Raw genomic sequence first — 20,588 nt, forward strand, 5'->3', positions numbered from 1 at the left:
TTTGGTGGAGCAGACAGTAGACTTACTGTTGCTTTGGTGACAGACGCAGTGTACTTGTTGTTGCTTTGGTGACGGATGCAATGTACTTCCTGTTGCTTTGATGACAGAGGCAGTGTACGTGTTGTTGCTTTGCTGATGGACACAGTGTACTTGTTGCTTTAGTGGCACAGACAGTGTACTTACTGTTGCTTTGGTGAGAGAGGCAGTGTACTTGCTGTTGCTTTGGTGACAGATGCAGTGTACTTGCTGTTGTGTTGGTGGTGGATGCAGTGTACTTGTTGTTGCTTTGGTCACGGATGCATTGTACTTGCTGTTGCATTGGTGGTGGATGCAGTGTACTTGCTGTTGCTTTGGTGGTGCAGAGAGTGTACTTACTGTTGCTTCGGTGACAGACGCAATGTACTAGTTATTGCTTTGGTGACAGACGCAGTATACTAGTTGTTGCTTTGGTGACAGACGCAGTATACTAGTTGTTGCTTTGGTGATAGATGCAGTGTACTTGCTGTGGCTTTGGTGGTGCAGAGAGTGTACTTACTGTTGCTTTGGTAACCGAGGCAGTGTACTTGCTGTTGCTTTGGTGGCAGAGGCAGTTTACCTGTTGCTTTGGTGACAGATGCAGTGTATCTGCTGTTGCTTTGGTGGTGAAGACAGTGCACTTGCTGTTGCTTTGGTGGTGGAGGCAGTGTACTCTCTGTTGCATTGGTGGTGGAGACAGTGCATGTGCTGTTGCTTTGGTGGTGGAGGCAGTGAACTTGCTGTTGCTTTGGTGGTGGAGGCAGTGTACTCTCTGTTGCATTGGTGGTGGAGGCAGTGTACTTGCTGTTGCTTTGGTGGTGGAGGCAGTGTACTTGCTGTTGCTTTGGTGGTGGAGGCAGTGTACTTGCTGTTGCTTTGGTGGTGGAGGCAGTGTACTTGCTGTTGCATTGGTGGTGGAGACTGCACTTGCTGTTGCTTTGGTGGTGGATGCAGTGTACTTGCTGTTGCTTTGGTGGTGGAGGCAGTGTAGTTGCTGTTGCTTTGGTGGTGGAGGCAATGTACTTGCTGTTGCTTTGGTGGTGGAGGCAGTGTACTTGCTGTTGCTTTGGTGGTGGAAGCAGTGTACTCTCTGTTGCTTTGGTGGTGGAGGCAGTGTACTTGCTGTTGCTTTGGTGGTGGAGGCTGCACTTGCTGTTGCTTTGGTGGTGGATGCAGCATACTTGCTGTTGCTTTGGTGGTGGAGGCAGTGTACTTGATGTTGCTTTGGTGGTGGAGGCAGTGTACCTACTGTTGCTTTGGTGGTGGAGGCTGCACTTGCTGTTGCGTTGGTGGTGGAGGCAGTGTACATTCTGTTGCTTTGGTGGTGGAGGCAGTGTACTTGCTGTTGCTTTGGTGGTGGAGGCAGTGTACTTTCTGTTGCTTTGGTGGTGGAGGCAGTGTACTTGCTGTTGCATTGGTGGTGTAGAGTGCACTTGCTGTTGCTTTGGTGGTGGATGCAGTGTACTTTCTGTTACTTTGGTGGTGGTGGCAGTGTAGTTGCTGTTGCTTTGGTGGTGGAGGCAGTGTACCTGCTGTTGCTTTGGTGGTGGAGGCAGTGTACTTGCTGTTGCTTTGGTGGTGGAGGCAGTGTACTTGCTGTTGCTTTGGTGGTGCAGAGAGTGTACTTACTGTTGCTTCGGTGACAGACGCAATGTACTAGTTATTGCTTTGGTGACAGACGCAGTATACTAGTTGTTGCTTTGGTGACAGACGCAGTATACTAGTTGTTGCTTTGGTGATAGATGCAGTGTACTTGCTGTGGCTTTGGTGGTGCAGAGAGTGTACTTACTGTTGCTTTGGTAACCGAGGCAGTGTACTTGCTGTTGCTTTGGTGGCAGAGGCAGTTTACCTGTTGCTTTGGTGACAGATGCAGTGTATCTGCTGTTGCTTTGGTGGCGAAGACAGTGCACTTGCTGTTGCTTTGGTGGTGGAGGCAGTGTACTCTCTGTTGCATTGGTGGTGGAGACAGTGCATGTGCTGTTGCTTTGGTGGTGGAGGCAGTGAACTTGCTGTTGCTTTGGTGGTGGAGGCAGTGTACTCTCTGTTGCATTGGTGGTGGAGGCAGTGTACTTGCTGTTGCTTTGGTGGTGGAGGCAGTGTACTTGCTGTTGCTTTGGTGGTGGAGGCAGTGTACTTGCTGTTGCTTTGGTGGTGGAGGCAGTGTACTTGCTGTTGCATTGGTGGTGGAGACTGCACTTGCTGTTGCTTTGGTGGTGGATGCAGTGTACTTGCTGTTGCTTTGGTGGTGGAGGCAGTGTAGTTGCTGTTGCTTTGGTGGTGGAGGCAATGTACTTGCTGTTGCTTTGGTGGTGGAGGCAGTGTACTTGCTGTTGCTTTGGTGGTGGAAGCAGTGTACTCTCTGTTGCTTTGGTGGTGGAGGCAGTGTACTTGCTGTTGCTTTGGTGGTGGAGGCTGCACTTGCTGTTGCTTTGGTGGTGGGTGCAGCATACTTGCTGTTGCTTTGGTGGTGGAGGCAGTGTACTTGATGTTGCTTTGGTGGTGGAGGCAGTGTACCTACTGTTGCTTTGGTGGTGGAGGCTGCACTTGCTGTTGCGTTGGTGGTGGAGGCAGTGTACTTTCTGTTGCTTTGGTGGTGGAGGCAGTGTACTTGCTGTTGCTTTGGTGGTGGAGGCAGTGTACTTTCTGTTGCTTTGGTGGTGGAGGCAGTGTACTTGCTGTTGCATTGGTGGTGGAGAGTGCACTTGCTGTTGCTTTGGTGGTGGATGCAGTGTACTTTCTGTTACTTTGGTGGTGGTGGCAGTGTAGTTGCTGTTGCTTTGGTGGTGGAGGCAGTGTACCTGCTGTTGCTTTGGTGGTGGAGGCAGTGTACTTGCTGTTGCTTTGGTGGTGGAGGCAGTGTACCTACTGTTGCTTTGGTTGTGGTGGCAGTGTAGTTGCTGTTGCTTTGGTGGTGGTGGCAGTGTAGTTGCTTTGGTGGTGGAGGCAGTGTACCTGCTGTTGCTTTGGTGGTGGAGGCAGTGTACTTGCTGTTGCTTTGGTGGTGGAGGCCGTGTACTTGCTGTTGCTTTGGTTGTGGAGCATGCACTTGCTGTTGCTTTGGTGGAGAAGGCAGTGTACTTTCTGTTGCTTTGGTGGTGGAGGCTGCACTTGCTTTTGCTTTGGTGGTGGAGGCAGTGTACTCTCTGTTGCTTTGGTGATGGAGGCAGTATACTTGCTGTTGCTTTGGTGGTGGAGGCAGTGTATTTACTGTTTTTTTTGCTGTGTCTTGCACCCTCTTACCCTAACTCTGACTGTACTCTGTTTTTCCATTAGGTGGTAACGGCCCTTGGACAAACCTGGCATCCTGAGCATTTTGTCTGCAGCCATTGCCAGAAAGAGATGGGGGGCAGCAACTTCTTCGAAAAGGACGGGCTGCCATACTGTGAACGAGACTACTTCACCCTCTTCTCCCCACGTTGCGGCCTGTGCAATGAACCTATCATAGATGTATGTACATCTCTGCTATAGTGCTATATACTGACTTACATTTTGACATGAATTACCTGTGGTAATGTTTACCTTTTCCCTCCTTTCAACATCACAGAGGCTTCTGTCTTCCCAAAGGCAACTGGTTCAGAATAACCATTGGTCATTGAAGAAGCCAAAAGCTGTGTCCCTGTTCGAGGCTTATATTTTCTTCTACCTGCTCTACACTAAATGTCTCATTTACAACTTTTTGTCACAGGACAGCACTGCCAGGCATCTTGCTGCGCCGCCCTGCATCAAAATGAAAAGGCAGGAAGGCACCGTAATAATGATATATGGTGCATTCCTGTCCTTTCTGCCTGCTCTGGCGTGCAAATTGGTGCCTAGCACCAACGCAGGCACCATTGCACCATGGTGCAAGGGTGTCTGCGTTGTTGGCACAACTGTTTTTGTGCAGGAAGGGACAGCTTCCTGTACAAAAACAATCAATGGAGGCTTTTTCCTCCTATGTGTGCTGCAGAATGTAGCACACATAGAAAGAGGAAAAAACTAGGAGAGATAAAGTTTATTTCTCCTCGTTATACCTCCCCGGGGAGGCCCACAGTTTGACTCATTACCAGGTTTATAGATTCTTGTAAATCTGGGAATGTGTCAAAACTCTTGGTTGTTGCTTGGGAACACCCACTGCAATGCCCATGGAATGCCTCCTTGACACAGAGTAAGGCAACGCAGCACTTTGCGCTGCCGTGCCTTATTCCATATCTATGAGGCCATACAAAGCCACGCAGGGTGGCTTTGCGTCACCTCATAGATATGATTGAGTTGCCTGTGCCACCGAAGCGTCATAAAAAGTGATGCTTTGGTGGTGCAGGCCTCCTGTAAATGAGGCCCTCAATATTTTATCAATCCTACTTTTCCATAACTTGATATTTTGTAAATTGCTTTTTTCTCTGAACCTTTTTTATGAGCACCTTCCACAAAGCTGAACAGTGACACATCTGGCATGGCCACTTTCTGTTTTTGCTTTCAGTTTCTGAGACTATCTTTTCTTCCAGAGCTAGGGCCTAATTTAGAGTTTGGAGGATGGGTTACCCCATCACAAATGTGACGGAAATCCTGCCCGCCGCATTACAATCACCAATGGCTATAATGGAATCCTAATATGGCGAACGGAATATCTATCACGTTTGTGATGGAGTAACTCCCCCTGTCAATCTCTAAATCAAGCCCTTAATCTTCAAAATAACAAAAGCAATTTAAAATGTTTTGCTAGGTTCTATGTCACAAGTTAGGAAAGAAACAATACAAATGATGCTTGATATGACACCTGGATAAGCATTTCTAGAATCAATATGGTATGCACATATGCTTCTAGTGTCACAGCTTGCATAGATTGAACCACCAGCACATTAGACAGATATGGCCCATTTTGCCAAGTTGCTAAGCATTCTGAAAAATATGTATGGCATTCATGAGTGCCTGCTACATCCCAGTTTGTTTAAACTTCTGAGTACAGAAAATAGGCTCCGGGAAAGAGTTAGTAAATAAAGGAAACTGCTTGTCATCCTCTAGCTTGCTGAGCAATCCTGGAAGCAATCCATACAGAAAATGACCATGTCTACTTTATAACTGTTTGCTATGCAGTTTGTGGCAAATGGTTCAGGAGACTAACATCCCATTTTTTAATGAGTATTCTGGAGAATACTTAATACAGAGGAACTCTCCCTTGTGCGCTGCTTTCCATCTCCTTTCTGTCCCTCTTGTTAGCTGCTCCTCTGTTGCCCCCACCACCCTGCACTCTTTTTTTTGTTTTTACTTTTCACTTTCTTACAAACAAATGAATTGAAATGGTGTCTATATCACTCTGGAGGTGGCTCATGTGTAGTGGCACATACGCCTGCCTCCACAATGACCCGACTGACAACAGAGGTTGCATCATCATGCCTTTTTTATTCTTTTTTCTTTAAGAAGTATGTGTTGCTTAAGCAAACAGCATTTGCAAACCCAATAGGTCCAAAAGCTGAGATCTATTGGCTTCGCCAATGATTATTGAAGTTTTGATGTGTCTGTACGTTTTTTTTTAGTTTTTGTATGGTTTTTGATTCTCCTTTTAAGTTTCTAAACCATTTGTAAGCATGCTCTGTATTCTGTAAATTTTCATAAACTTTGCCACGTTTTGATGCCCTAAGTAGTATGTACAGTTTCAGTGTGCTTTTTAAGTTTTAGGGCACTTTTGTGTCAATGGCTTTGGCAAAATGTCAAAAGATTTGTCAAGTTTAGATGTCCTTTTTATGTTTTGGTGTTTTGTTAATTTTCAAGTAAGGTTTAATTATCTGAGGCATGGCCAAGCAGCATAAAATGGTGGATACTCTTATGTAAGATCTGCAGCCACTCCTGACAGTCCGGCATAATCCAGGATGCATGGGGTGCTCTATCTGACACAGTGGCCCAATGACACTTCCACACCCCTTAAGACACGTGGGAGAGTGCTGCAGCGTGCGACTGACCGGTGAACCAGCCCCACAGTGAGGTTTGTGCTTGGCAGCAGGAGGACCTACTGAGATGCAGAGGTGGCAAAGGGGTGCACAAGACCTGGCCTGACAGTGGACGAACAGCATCCAGTGGCTGCCCCGCAGAGGAGACTGGTGAGGGCACTGAGCAGTAGAGGCCTGCAGTAGAATTCTTTCCATTGAAGGACAGAGGCTTTCCTGCCTGAGACGTTAGGTGACACCTGCAGGGGCCCTGTGTAAACAGGTGAGGAGGTAAGGAGGCCCCCAGAGAGCAGCAGGTGAGGCGAGCCCAAGGCACACCTGAGGGAGTGGCATGTGTTGGATTGGCCCGGCTCGTACTGCAACATGGGGTGATCCATGCTGGTACCCTACCCTCACAACTGTGACAGTGTGCAAAGCAAGACCAGTTCCTCGGGGCTATAGGATGGTTGTTGTCTTGAGGAAGCGGGCCCCCTGACATCAGAGGGGCTCAATTGCCATAATCCTTTCTTGGGCCACTGCACTGACTGCTCTAGAGGGAGAGGACTTCAAATGGCTGGGGGCCTCAGTGTGTGCCATGATTTAATGGGAGGCCTGGAAGAGACCTGGTGGTCGAGAACCCCATCCAGGAACAACTTTGATCAGCCTCCTGGTGTTGGGTCTAGTGCCCATGGCACCTGGGTGTTTGTGTGGTGAAAATCCCCCACACTGGTGGCAATCTTGGGCAAGGACAAGCAGACCCGAAGCCCTCGCAGGAAAAGACTGACAAGTATAAGAGGCCAGTCCCTGCTTCTGGTGGGCAGGGATAAGTCTGCATCCCAGGACACCTTGTACACTGCAGCTTTCATATTGCTCGCCATACAGGAGTGATGACAGTTGCTGGAGGACAAGATTGGGAACTTGAGTCAGGATCAGGATCTCTCAGTGCTGCAGCAGGACTTGTACAACACCACAGAGAGGGAAACCTGCATCTCCAAGGCAGAGGGTTCTCTCGGCATGTTACAGTCCAAGATTGCAGACCTCTAAAAGGTGGTCTGTCAGTTAGAGGTACATGCGGAGGATGTGGAGGGGTGGTCAAGGAACAACAACATTAAAATCGTGGGGATCCCTGAGGGATCAGAAGGATGGACCACCATGTAGTTCATCATGACATGGCTGCAGTCTTGGTCCCTAGGGAGGATGTATCTCAGAGATTCATATTGCAAAGAACCCATAGATACCTGGCCCTGCATCCTCTACCAGGAGGAACGCAGAGGCGGATGATTGCTCGCATCTTCAACTACACGGATAGAGAAGCAGTTCTATGAGAAGCTCTTAAGAAGGGATGCGTGATGCAGCCGCAGTTATGATTTTCCCCTACTACACCCTAAAGGTACACCAGCAAAGGTGTTCCTTTCTAGAAGTGAAGCAAAAAACTTAAAGCAATGTAGATACTACACATGGTTCTGTTTTCCACACGACTCAAAGTGATTTACATGGATAAAACTCATTCCTTTGACAACCCTTGAAAGTGCATGGGACTGGGTGGAGGAATGACCAAGCTTTTGGAGTAACAACACCTGGTCCTTAGGGTCTCCCAGGAGGAAGTCAGAGGACAGAAATGCCTGGGAACACCAACCATGCTGGGTCCGACAGAACAGATGGCGCTGCAGGTCTAAGCGAGCAGAGGTGCTGGGACAGAAACTCCTGAGACCAACATCGTAGGGCGACCCATCTGACAAGGAAGCAGATAAAACCGAGAACCCCCAACCACCCTGTTACACCCACCCACTGACCTACGTTAAGTCAGCTGAGGGGCAACCCTATGCACACGTTTCAGATTGCTGAGTCTACATAAGGATCATCATGCATGAAGAAACCTTGTCCCACTGTTTACTCTTGTTTCCTTTATTGTTTTGGATCGTAGTTGGAGGGCTGAAAGATCAGGATTTGTTTCAGTTGCTGTTGAGTTGACAGATACTTCTACAGGAGACATATCGGGTGAGGGGAGGTGGTGAGTGTAGGAAGCTGGCCTGGTGTGTGGTGGGTACCTAAGGTGCTTACATTATATACCAGGTATCCTCTATTAGTGTAGTGTAGGCAGTGTCTAGAAGCCAGGCTCTCTAGAGGTAGCTGTGGGTGAGCAGCCGAGGCTTATCTAGGAGATATGCAAAGCTCATGCAATACCACTGGAGTCACACAGCACTTACACACATGAAAGAAAACACTCAGTGTTACGAAAATAAAGGGTCTTTATTACAGTAACACAATACCAAAACACTAGATAGGCAACCTTCCAATAGGAGGTAAGTAAACACACTAAATATGTACGCTAGTAATCAGAAATAGGCATAGAAAACCATAGAAAACAGTGCAAATGCAAATAGACAATAGTGACCCTAGGGGGAGCCCAAACCATACACTGAAGAATGGAATGCGAATGTCGGACCCCCACCTAGGTAAGTGAAATGTGTAGAGCGGAGCTGGGGGCACTAGGAAACCCCAAAGGTAAGTACCACAATATCCCCCAGCGACCAGGAAGAAAGGAGTAAGTTACTGCTTTTTACCCAAGCCACCCAAAAGGATGAAAATTTAGAAAATGCAACACCCGGACAAGGCTGCAAGAAACCAGCTGTGGATTTCTGAAGAGGAAGACCTGTGGAAGTAGGGGTCCAAGTCCAGAAGCCACAGAAGAGTCCAGGGGGAGCAGGAGCTACTACCCACCCCGCTGTGGTTTCAGGAGTTGGTCGACAGTAGGATGAAGATGGTCAGGAATGCAGCCCTGGAGCAGGTGAATAGTTCTGGGAAAAGCCACCAACAAGCCTTGGCAAAGGCAGAACTTGCGGTGGAACAAAAGTGGAGCTGCCGGGACCAGCAAGGTCCAGGCGTACTCAACCCACAGGAGGAGTTCTAGGGGGACCCTCAGCAAGGCAGAGAGTCCAAAGAAGAAGAAGCAGCCCCCACAGGAGACCCACTGGACAAGGAACCAGGAGTCGCACAGGAGCCCATGCAGCCCAACTGTAAAAGGGTTCCATGCCGCAGGAGAAGCACACATAGAGCTGTGCGTCACAGGAAGGAGTGCTGGGGCTGGGGCTATACGGAGCCTGAAGATCCCTTGGAGGAGATGCCAACAAGCCTTGGTGGCTGCAAGAGACACGTTGCATGGGGGTACTGTCCTGTGTGGGAAGGCAAGGGCTTACCTCCACCAAAGTTGGACAGCTGGCAGAGAGGACCAAGAGGACTACTCTGGACCACTACACGTGATGAAGTTGGTGCCTGCGGATACAGGGGAATGACTCCTACACTCCAAGGGAGATTCCTTCTTCCTTCTCATGCAGACTGAAGACTTGTCACCCTCAGAGGATGCACAGCCGGGGAAATGTTGCAGAAGCTGGAAGGAGCCGTGGAAACAATGTTGCAAGCAGAGTCTTTGTTATGAATGCAGATTATCAGTTCCTGGTGGGTCCAGTCACAGCTCCTGTCGCTAGAAGTCAAAGTAGAGGTTGCAGAGGAGTCTTGCTGGAACCTTGCAAGCCAAATCTGAGGACCCACCCAAGACAGAGACCCTAAATAGCCCTGAAACGGGGATTGGTCACCTAACCAGATGAGCTCCTATCAGGAGGGGCTTCTCATGTTACCTGCCTGACCTGGCCACTCAGATGCTCCCAGATGTCCGGGTTAACTTAGGATTTAAGATGGCAGAACCCAGGGACTCTATGGAAAATTTCTGGGCACCATCCCTGGGGTGGTGATAGACAGGGCAGTGGTCACTCCCCTTTCCATTGTCCAGTTCACGCCACAACAGAGACTGGAGATCCCTGAACCACTGTAGACTGGCTTATGCACAGAGGGCACCAAATGTGCCCTTCAAAGCATTTCAGTGGCTTGGGGAGGCTACCCCTCCTAAGCCATGTAACACCTAGTTCCAAAGGGAAAGAGTGTTACCCCCCTCTCCCAAAGAGAGAGGGGTTAACACTTTGTTCTGCCTTCCTGGGCTTGAGCTGCAGGAGGGCACAAACCTGTCTGAGGGGTGGCAGCAGCTTGGGCTGCCTGGAAACCCCCAGAAAGCTGGTAGGAGGAATGCTGGGGGTCCTCTAAGGAGCCCCCAGAGTGCATGGAATCATACTGGCAACAGTATTGGTGTATGATTCCGACGTGTTTGATACCAAACATGCCTAGGTTCAGAGTTGCCATTATGTAGCTGGACATAGGTAGTGACCTATGAGTAGTACACGCGTAAAATGGTGTCCCCGCACTCACGAAGTCCATGAAAATGGACTGGAGTTTGTGCAGGGGTGCCCTCACACACACGTACTTGCACCATGCCCTCTGGGCTAGTAGGGGCTGCCATAGGGGTAACTTATAGTGACCTGGCGCAATGACCTGTAGTGAAAAAGGGTAAATGCACCCTTTCACGCAGGCTGCAATGACAGGCCTGCAGAATACTTCGCATGGGCTCCCAATGGGTGGCATAATACATTCTGCAGCCCATGGGGATCCCGTGGTACCCCAATGCCCTGGGTACCTGGGTACCATATACTAGGGACCTACATTGAGGCACCAGAATGCCGAATGTGGGGTGTAAGTAACAAAGTTACTAAGTTAGAAGGGAGAGAGCATTATCACTGGGGTCCTGTTTAGCAGGATCCCAGTGAACACAGTCAAACACACTGACTACTGGCAGAAAACTAGGGTAACCATGCCAAGAAAGAGGGTTCTTTCCTACAGTGAGGGAAGTTGTTCAGGGGTGTTATGCATAGCAAATTGCACACTTGCATGCACAAGTTGGTTGGTGCTCTTTCACAACATGGGATGGCTGAGGAAATAGGTGAGGTAGGCTGGAGGTAGGCTGTATGGGGGTACAAATGCCTCTCAAGGAACATGAATGGTTTAAATATCTGTATTAAAAGGGGGCTGTCATGCACTGCATAAAAAGCCATATGCCACATGCCTTGCTTCTTCAGGAAACACACCTGCTGGGGATAAAATACACCTTCTTGGGCAGGCATGGTTACAATAGAGTGTTCCACACAGGATACAGCTCAGGCTCAAGCCATACTTCTCCTTAAATCCTTTCCGCTGGACAACCCACAGGTAGTGGCGGCCCGTCCTTTAGGGCAGAGGGGCCACGCCCCCCCACCTTTTGCCCCCTCATGAAGAGTGTCTGTCAGGCTGAACAAAGGTCAGCCTGACAGACACTCTCCATGTTCAGCTCAGGCAGCCAGGAGCAGACATGTGCGATTTGCGCACACTCCTGGCTGCCTGAGCGGAACTTTGCTGGGCTGAGGAGGTCACAGCTCCTATAAGCATGACCTCCTCGGCTCAGCAAAGGTGCCTTGAGGCCCTCCCCTGGGTGACGAGGAAAGCGTCACCAATTGACACTCTCCCTGGGCACTTCGGTTTAAGCCCTGAAGTGCCCAGGGCGAGTGTCAATCAGTGACACTTCGTCACAGAGTGGGGTGGGGTCAGCAGTCTCACAGACCCCATCCCACTCTGTGACGAGGCTGGGACTGCTGCCTTCCCTCATTGGCTGACCTAAGGTCAGCCAATGAGGGAAGGCAGCAGTCCCAACCCTCTTGGGACCTGGAGGCTGAAGGTAAGTGTGTGTGTGTGTGTGTGTCTGTGTGTGATGTTTTAAATTGAATGCTTGGTGCGCGCATGCATGTTTGAGTGTTGTTAATGGATGTGCGTGTGTGTGTGAAAGAATGAGTGTGTGCGATCTTTTAAAATGAATGTGTAGTGCATGCATGCATGTTTGAATGGTATGAGTGTTGTTAATGGATGGGCGTGCGTGCGTGTCTGAGTGTGAAAGAATGAGTCTGTGTGTGTGTGTGTGTGTGTGTGTGTCCCGCCCGCCCCCCTCCCTCCTAAAGCTGCCGGCGGCCACTGCCCACAGGTAGTGATGGACAGCCTGGGCAGATACTGCCACTCCAGGGAAGGGTGCAGAGGCAGGACTGGACCATACTCTCTGTCTATGTCCCCTCCACCCTGCTACAGGGCATGTTAAGTGACCCTAACGCCTTAACGGCTTGCAGAGGTATGAAGAAACTGGTAATAGGTGGGGACTTCAACACAGTCATGAGTCCACCACAGGACACTTGCCATTCACCTTCCAATGGCACACAATGAACACACCAACTCGTGGACTGGGTGGCCTCAGCGAGGCTCAAAGAAGTCTTGCACCACTGGCATGGCAGAGAGAGTGCTTTCTCCTTCTCTATGGAGAAGGGGAACGTGCAAGTGAGCTGTGGCACCTAAATACTTGGTGGTTTACTGACCAATACCTTGAAGATGACTTGCAGCAGAACGCTGTAGACTTCTTCACAACCAATACCCACTCAGTGGACTCAGCATTGTGTCTATGGGGAGCATTCTCTGCAGTGATAACAATGTGTGCTATGGTGTATGTCAAGGCATGGAAGGGATATAGAGAAGGGGACATGGCCGTGGCTAAATCTAAAATATTATCCCTAGACTATAAGATACACAGCTTAGGATGGGTAGGCTTGATGTCTCACAACTTAAGAGCGTGCCCTGGTGCCTGTTCCTGCATTCCAGGGCCCCCATCACCACATGGTAACGGGGACGGGGGAGATTGCAAACACCTTTGTGCCCTATTATAGACAATTGTACATGCACTGCGACACTCCTGAGGTTCAGCAGGAGAGGCCTCTGAGATCAGACCAGCCTTTGAGGTGACTGTTGCCTGCTGACAAGAGCAAGGTTGGGAGGTAACCGGAGAGGAAGTGGCACTAGCCGCTGAAAGATTTCATTCTGGCAAAGCGTTGTCTGAATTTTTTCAAATGCCTATCATCAGTGGTGGCCCCCATCTCTGAAATCTATTCATGGTGGCATTCAGGATGGGAGGCCTCCTGCATGACCTGAAAGAGGCCACTATTGTGGTCCTCCCAAAACATGAGACCCTGCAGACCCTTGCTCCACATACAAACTAATCTTGACCTTAAATGTGGGAGTAGATCAGAATGGGAACAGCCAGGATGCAGTAGTAGACACTGTAACCTTAGGTTCCTGCACTTGGCCATGGCCTAGCGCCATCAGCTAGAGGGTCCCTTGCCCGTAGTCCTTTTGGAATTCAAGAAGGCCTTTGACTCCATTCGCTGGGACTTCTTATTTCAAACCCTGAACAAGATAAACTTTGGGCCCTGATCCCCTCAACCTCATCAAAATACTATATGCTTCACCCTGCGTGGGAGTAAGAGTGAACAGGGTGCCTCCAAGAGGGAGAAAACAGACGGGCACACTCTCTTTCCCCTGGCAATTGAGAAGCTGGCCGAGTTAGTCCTAAAGGCTGCCTACACTTGGATGGTCAGAGGGGTGGAAGGATTGCATCTTCCTATAAGGAGATAACTTATTGCTCTTCCCCATTGACCCTGCAACCACTGGGGAGTGGGTAATGAATACACTGGAGCTCTTTGGTAAGGCTTGAGGCCTAGTGGGCAACTGGGATAAATAACTAGTCATGCCATTAAGGGGATCAATGCAGGAATGGGGCAGGTTATCAAAACAACAATGCTGCACAGATAGATTTTTCTACTTGCGGCAGTAGGTATCCCTGGAGAGGTCTTTGTGCTGGGAGCACAATATTGCTTCCCTGCTGACCTGGACTGATTGGGACCTCATGTGATGGGTCCACTCCCCTTGTCCATTCTAGGCAGAATCACCTTATGCAATATAGGTAGCTCTGCTGTATTGGCTATATATCCTCCAGAAATATCCCCACGAGATTCCCCTACTGGTCCTTGGGAGGCTACGGTTCTCATATATAGATCATACATCTGGGTGGGGCGACAACCACAGGTCTTCTTCAACAAATGCATATGACATTCCTATGATGGGGACATGAGCGCTACTGCTTTATCACTGGACATCCCACCTCCTAATTATCAATGACTGGCTCTTTGGTGATCACCTCAACCCAGCCTACTGGCTGGACCTGGATGAGTTCAAGGTGAGAGGGGTGCACCATTACCTGTATACGACCAGGACGATGCCAGATTTGCCAGAAGTGATGAGGGGGACACTTAGGGCATGGTGCGATGCATTGCACATCAGATGGTATAGAAGTTTCATGTGGGAAATGCCGCCAAGGGTTGGCGGCTGGCTGAAGACCTCAAGTAGATCTTGTGAATTTAGAAAGTAGGATATCATAGGGACATCTAAGCTGGGGATGTATGGTTAGGATCCTATATATGTGGTGCTTTGAGGATCTCAAAGAGGAGCATGAACTGCATAATTCACGGGTTTATAGATTCCTACAATTGAGGAGTATGCTGTGGGACATTCTGATGCACTCCCTGAATTCAGCCCACTTGAGGCCCGACTGCTACTGGAATTCATCAGAGCTCATGGGATCTCAGGCATGTATTGATCATTGGTGGTAAACACCCCTGACTTGATGAGTAGCCTTAGGGAGAGGTGGAAGGAGGGCCTGGGCACCCTAGAGCACGATGAGTGGAGTGAGGTTCTAATGGCACACCAGGCCCCAGAAATCATTGCGCATTTTTGCCTCATTCAGGTACATTATTTGCATAGAGCCTATTACATCCCGCAGCGGATGTGAGGGTGGGTGGTCAGCTGGGTCTGGGATGCCCTTGATGTGCATGGGATGTGGGGTCCTTTTTCTATATGACAAAGAAATGCCCTAGGGTTGTGCAATACTGGAAGCGATTAGCTGAGATCTGAGGCAAGTAATGGGCAGACTGGTGCAGCTCACCCTGAACTGGCACTCTTATGTCTGGTTGAGAAGGTGAGAGTTTCTCAGGGTGAGTGGTTACTATTGGGGATTGGGTGTAAGTGGCTAAGAGTGACATAGCCAGCAAGTGGATTTCCAGTGAGAACCCGACATCCGGGATTGAACAAAATGTATGAACCATTGTGCCATTATGGAGAGGAAGGCATGCCGAGCAAGAGGTTGTCCCAACAAACTTTACATGATCTGGGGGGCCTGGCAGGTATACCAGCATGGGGAATCAGAATCAAGTGGCTATCACACCATCAAGGGTGGAGGGGGAGAATCACTAGAGGGAAGGGCACAAGAATGTTGTCAGGTCTGCACTTGACTTACCTTACAAACTAGCTAACCGCATTACAAGTGGGGGGAGCGAGGGTGGTCGCACAGGGGGCAATATAGAGAAGGACTCTGCTTGGTCACTAACCCCATCTCACAAGGGAGTTGTGTTACTTAGGTGATCATGGGAATGTGTTCCAACTTGCTATTAAATTCAATAAAAATTATTATAGAAAGTGTTAATTATCTTTTTAGGTCTCGCCTACAGACAGCTTTTAGAACATCTATTGTTGACAATACCAACACTTACATTGGGCTTTGGGTCAGCTCATTACTTCCCACTGGTTGGCTTTCTTGCCAATCTCATTTGCTTGCTTCTTGGTCAATGGCTTTCCTTATTCTTGTGTTCGTCCCTTCCCTGGAGCATAGCTTCTTTACCATTATTTTGATTGGATGAGTTGTATCCTTTCACTGCTCACACTTAAGGAACTATTCTTTTCTTTTTCTTTTGAGCACTCCATGGGAGTGCATATATTTTCTTGCTTTCTGCCTTATGTTCTCTTCCCACTCTCAAAAACCCACAACCTTGCTCTATGCACTGCTTCCTCCTTCCCTACAGCTCATCCGTTGCTTAAAACATTCTTCCTTGTACAGCTTTTATTTGGCTTTTAGTTCAAAGTCTTCTAGATTGTGCATGATGTGCCCTCTGTTGCTTTCAGTGGGCTTATAGCCCACCCATTGCTTCGCATTGGTTGGCTTTATTGCCACTCTTATTTGCTTGCTTCTTATTCACTAGATTGTGTGGACTTGAATTAATCTTTGTACTTGCATCTTTTCACTGCTCACTTTTCAAGCAGTCCTTTTTTCTTTTTGATTAAGCACTTCACAAACATGCATATCTTTTCTAATTGTCACCCTTGTGTAATTCTCTCCTCGCCGTGCTGCTTGTTCTTCTCTCGCCTATATACTTCTCCCTTGCACCACCCTGCATTGCTTTCTCACCCACGTGCTTCTCCATGCCAGCTCCAGGTTTCTCTTTCACCTGTTTGTTCTCCCCATCCACACCCTTCGTATTGTTTCCCCCCATTTGCGCCCTTGGGGTGCTTCCCCCACATCCTTTGTTTTTCTTCCAGCCTGCACCTTCACCCCATGTTGTTGTTGTTGCCCTGTCCCTGTTTTGCTTTAGCCCCCCACCTGTGCCTTCAGTGATGTGTCTGTTCCCCTGTTGCTTTTCTCACCCCGTGCTTTCTCATAACCCTTAAAAAACACTTCCACATTTTTTTTTTTTTTTTTTTTAGTTACTGATCCAACATGGAGCAGCAACTACAAAGAAGTAACAAGCATGTGCAATGCCATAGGTCTCGCATTTGTGAGAGTTTAGAGCTGTTGGCATTGTAAATGACAATGGGCCTGATTACAACTTTGGAGGAGGTGTTAATCCGTCCCAAAAGTGACAGATATACCACCAGCCGTATTACGAGTTCCATAGGATATAATGGACTCGTAATACGGCTGGTGGTATATCCGTCACTTTACCGTCACTTTTGGGACAGATTAACACCTCCTCCAAAGTTGTAATGAGGCCCAATGTCTTTTACCTATGTGTTTTGGTTTGGATTGTAATGGATGTATGTACAGAGACGCAGCTGCAGCACTGTCTAGAGGACTTAAAATTAGGAATTACCACTGGGATCAGAGAAGCAGCTGCAGCATTTTCTACAGCACTAAGAATGAGGAATTACAATTGGGACCAGAGAAGCAGCTAGCAGCACTGTCTATAGGAATAAGAAAGAATTTACCATTGGGACAAGAGAAGCATTTAGCAGCACTGTTTATAGAACTTAAAATGAGGAATTATCAATGGGACCACAGAAGCAGCTAGCAGCACTTCCTAGAGGACTAAGAATGAGGAATTACCACTGGGACTAGAGAAGCAGCACTGTCTAGAGGACATAGAATGAGGAATTACCACTGTGAAGAGAGAAGCAGCTGCAGCATTGCTTTCAGGAATAAGAATAAGGAATTACCACTGGTACCAGAGAAGCAGCTAGCAGCACTGCCTATAAGATTAAGAGTGAGAATTTACCACTGCGACCAGAGATGTAGATGCAGCACTATCTAGAGTACTTAGAATGAGGGATTACCATTGGGACCAGAGAAGCAGCTGCAGCTTTGTCTACAGGAGTAAGAATGAGGAAGGATGTAAGCCTGACTCGACCCTGTCAGAGTTTTAAATAGTGACCTGGCGACCTCAGGGTAAGCAACTCACCCAATGACTACTCTGGACACTGTCTTTTACAGTTTTGCTCATACATTACGTTTACGTCAAAGTGAGTGAGTGCATGTGCATTTTGTACATTTTAGGACTGAATCGCCCTATCCTCTGTAGAATTTAGTACAGGGATATGGTGCTTGTGAAATGGACATGTTTGTAAGCACTGCACAACAAACAATCCCACAACATATCAAAATTAATCATGGACTTCACTGCAGGTTCTGGTGCATATTATAAAGTACTATAGAAACGTAATAGAAAACACTTGCCAAAAAAATAATAGAAACATAATAGAATTGGGCATCCTGGAAATACACAGCCATTTCCTTTTACACTACAAAGTTTATGGTGTCCCGTCTCATGAGTGATATAATTAAAGCCTAAATTGGAAATGTGCATTTGTCATTATTGCTTTAGGTCATGCGTCCACCTCATCCTGTCTCCCTTCTGCCCTGGTCGAGAGGATATCCACTTAGAATGTAGACACAGACAGAAGTTGTGTGCAGCACATTTCACTCAATAATGGCAGACAACCAATGTCTAACATAACCTGAAAATGTGAATACAAGGTGGCAGTAGCGGCTGCCACTAGAGGGCGCCAGGGTGCCGCCCACGTTGTTTTTCAAGTTATGTGGATGGTAACTGCAATAAGCAGTTTCCATCCGCATACGTTGTTTTTTTAAATGAAATAAGGACTTTAAGCCCATGTTGGGTGCTGCTTAATTAAGTCAATTTTGAGTGAGCATATGTCCCTCAGCATCTCCCTCTTAAAAAAAAACCCTATGTAGGCTAAGAGCTGTCTTAGCACTAACCCTGGCTGGCAATGTTAGGGGGTCTGAAGAGACCTCCCATTCATGACGCAAGCAGCGTCATATTTACAAGCAGTGCCGTGCCTCTAGGGCATAAGCCCTGTATTCCCAGTACTGCCTGTCAATCACTTTCACTGGCTACAAGCAACACCCTTCACCTATGACATGTTGGGAAAGGGTGTTCCTTGCAGCCTGTGAAGGATTGTAAACGTGACTTGAGGTCACAGAGTCACAAGACTTCAAGGCATCAGAGGCCGACAGGGCATGCTTGGCACTCTCAAACCTCCCATCCTGGAATGGAACAGCAGCAGCACACCCTGTTGCCGACTGCTGTGCATGTTCCAGGGCAGGATTTGCAGGTAAGAGGGGATATGGGAGATGGAGGCCTGCCATCATGCCTGCCAGCCTGTGGTTCGTTTTTACTGTTTTTGAAACAACTAAAAACAAACCGCAGGCTGGCACAGCAGACAACATACTCGGAGCTCAGGTATTTAAAATGGCACTCTTTGTGTGCTTTTATCATGCGGAGGCCTTTTACTTAAGTACATCAATTTATATCACTATATTGAGAGGCATTTATTAAAACTGTTAATAAATGCCTCTCAATACAGTAATATAAACTGATGTATTTAAGTGAAACGCTTCTGCATGTTAAAAAAATACAAGAGAGCACTTTTAAGTATGTGAGTACAGGATGTGTGCATCCTGAACTCACATATTTAAAAGTGATTCAGTCTCTTGCATACTTTTAAAATGCAGGAGCATTTCACTTTAGTACATCAGTTTGCATCACTGTATTGAGAGACATTTATTAACAGTTTTAATAAATACCTCTTAATATAGTGACATAAAACGACGTATTAAAGTGAAACGCTCCCGAGATTTAAAACCAAACAAGGCGTGCCCCACCTCTTTCAAATTCCTCCAGCCTTCACTGCAAGGTGGTGCTTTGCCATAGATCACACAAGGACAAACGGATGATCCTGGCAAGAAAGGATTTTTCAAAGACACTGAAACAAACAAATGAAATGGCATTAAGCCCACAAGAAGTATACTGAAGTATACAAGAGGTCGTACGCTTACGCTCAACCTAAAAACGGCTGCGTCATTTTGTAGGCGTGTGCATGAGTAGTGAGCATGCTTACAAAATGTCGCGACTGGCCACTTCAAAAGGTTTTTTTTCTTACTTTAGCCATGCTACACTACATCAGGCATGCTGTGCATCAGGGCTAAAGGCCATTGGCAAAACCAATAGGTCCCAAAACCAATTGGCTGTGCCAAAGTTTGTTATTTTGTTCCTCCTCCCTATCAAGCTCTGTTGGTATTCCACACTCCCTCCCAAAACCTGTGGCTTGCTGTAGAGTATGAGTTGACTTTGTACACTTGCAATGAACGTTGAACCATTACAGTACAGTTGTAGACTTTATATACTTGCTTTTTAGAAAGTTTTGATGCGCTTTTTAAGTATGATGGAGTCTCATGAAGAGTCCCTCATGAATATTACATCCATATTCACAGACCCGAATTTACAGCTTCTCCAGGGAATGGTAATTTGGGATTTCAGGAATGCTGCTGGATTTCCCCCGCTTCCACAGACAAATGAGGAATTACCATGAGAATCAAGAATACCTCACCAAATTCCTCTGCTAATTTCCCATTTTTTTCTGCCTGTTTGCAACCGGTTCTTTTCATGAGCATTCAGGTAGTGAAATAACCGGGGTATCGGGAGGGGAGTAATTACCTTACATATGTCAAGTGCTCTTGCTAACATTTCAGTTTCAAGGCTATTTCAAGGTTCAATGGCTTTAGCAAGATATAATGCTTCTTGTAATGTTTCTGTGCTCTTTTTAACATTTCAAAACACCTTGTAAACGTTTAATGTTTCTATACTCTTTGTAATTTTTCAGTACTCTCTGTAAAGTTTTGATGCTCTTTGTAATGTGTGATGCCCTTTGTAAAGCTTGACACTCAATATGATTCAAAACTCAGTGTAATAATTTGATGCTGCTCTTTGTCACGTGTTATGCTTTTTTGTAAGTGTGGATGCTCTTTGTAAAGCTTCAGTGCAATTTGTGAAATCTGATGTTATTTGTAAAGTTTGATGTTCTTTGTATTGTTTGATACTCTTTGTAAAGTTTGACACTCTTTCTAAGTTTCAAAGCTTGGTGTAATAATTTGGTGCTCTTAGCAGAGTTCCAATGCTCTCCGTAAATTCTGCTGCTGTTTGCAAGATTGGATTCTTTTTGTAATTTTCAGTTCTATGTGGAAGTTTCACTATAAATTTTTAAAAATTGGTCCTCTTTGTGAAGTTTGACTGTCTGCAAGTTTCAACTCATGCGTGAGAATTTGGTTGTCTTCACAGACTTTCAATGCTCCCTCTAAAGTGTGATACTTTTTGCAGTGCTTACTTTGTAAATAAAAACGTGCAGGTGCCCAAAACTCTCCTCTGAAAACACACAGCTACTGCAATTAAATGTGCGAGCACGGAATACTGAGCCAGCATAATCCTGAAACCATCTCGGGCCTCTTTAATCTATTTACAGGCACCCCCTGCCCCTTTAGCTCAC

At 47.3% G+C, this 20,588-nt stretch overlaps 1 protein-coding gene across 3 annotated transcripts in view; it reads left to right on the plus strand.

Moving 5' to 3' along the window:
• The window catches only part of TGFB1I1 (transforming growth factor beta 1 induced transcript 1), a 137,058-nt gene that overhangs the window by 104,745 nt on the left and 11,725 nt on the right, over positions 1 to 20,588 (plus strand). For all 3 annotated transcript variants that reach the window (XM_069244423.1, XM_069244424.1, XM_069244425.1), the window contains one exon: positions 3,289 to 3,462. In XM_069244423.1, the coding sequence (XP_069100524.1) occupies positions 3,289 to 3,462 (174 nt within the window). The remainder of the gene's footprint in view (positions 1 to 3,288; positions 3,463 to 20,588) is intronic.

The sequence above is a fragment of the Pleurodeles waltl genome, chromosome 7 (assembly GCF_031143425.1).
Source record: "Pleurodeles waltl isolate 20211129_DDA chromosome 7, aPleWal1.hap1.20221129, whole genome shotgun sequence".
NCBI lineage: Eukaryota > Metazoa > Chordata > Amphibia > Caudata > Salamandridae > Pleurodeles > Pleurodeles waltl.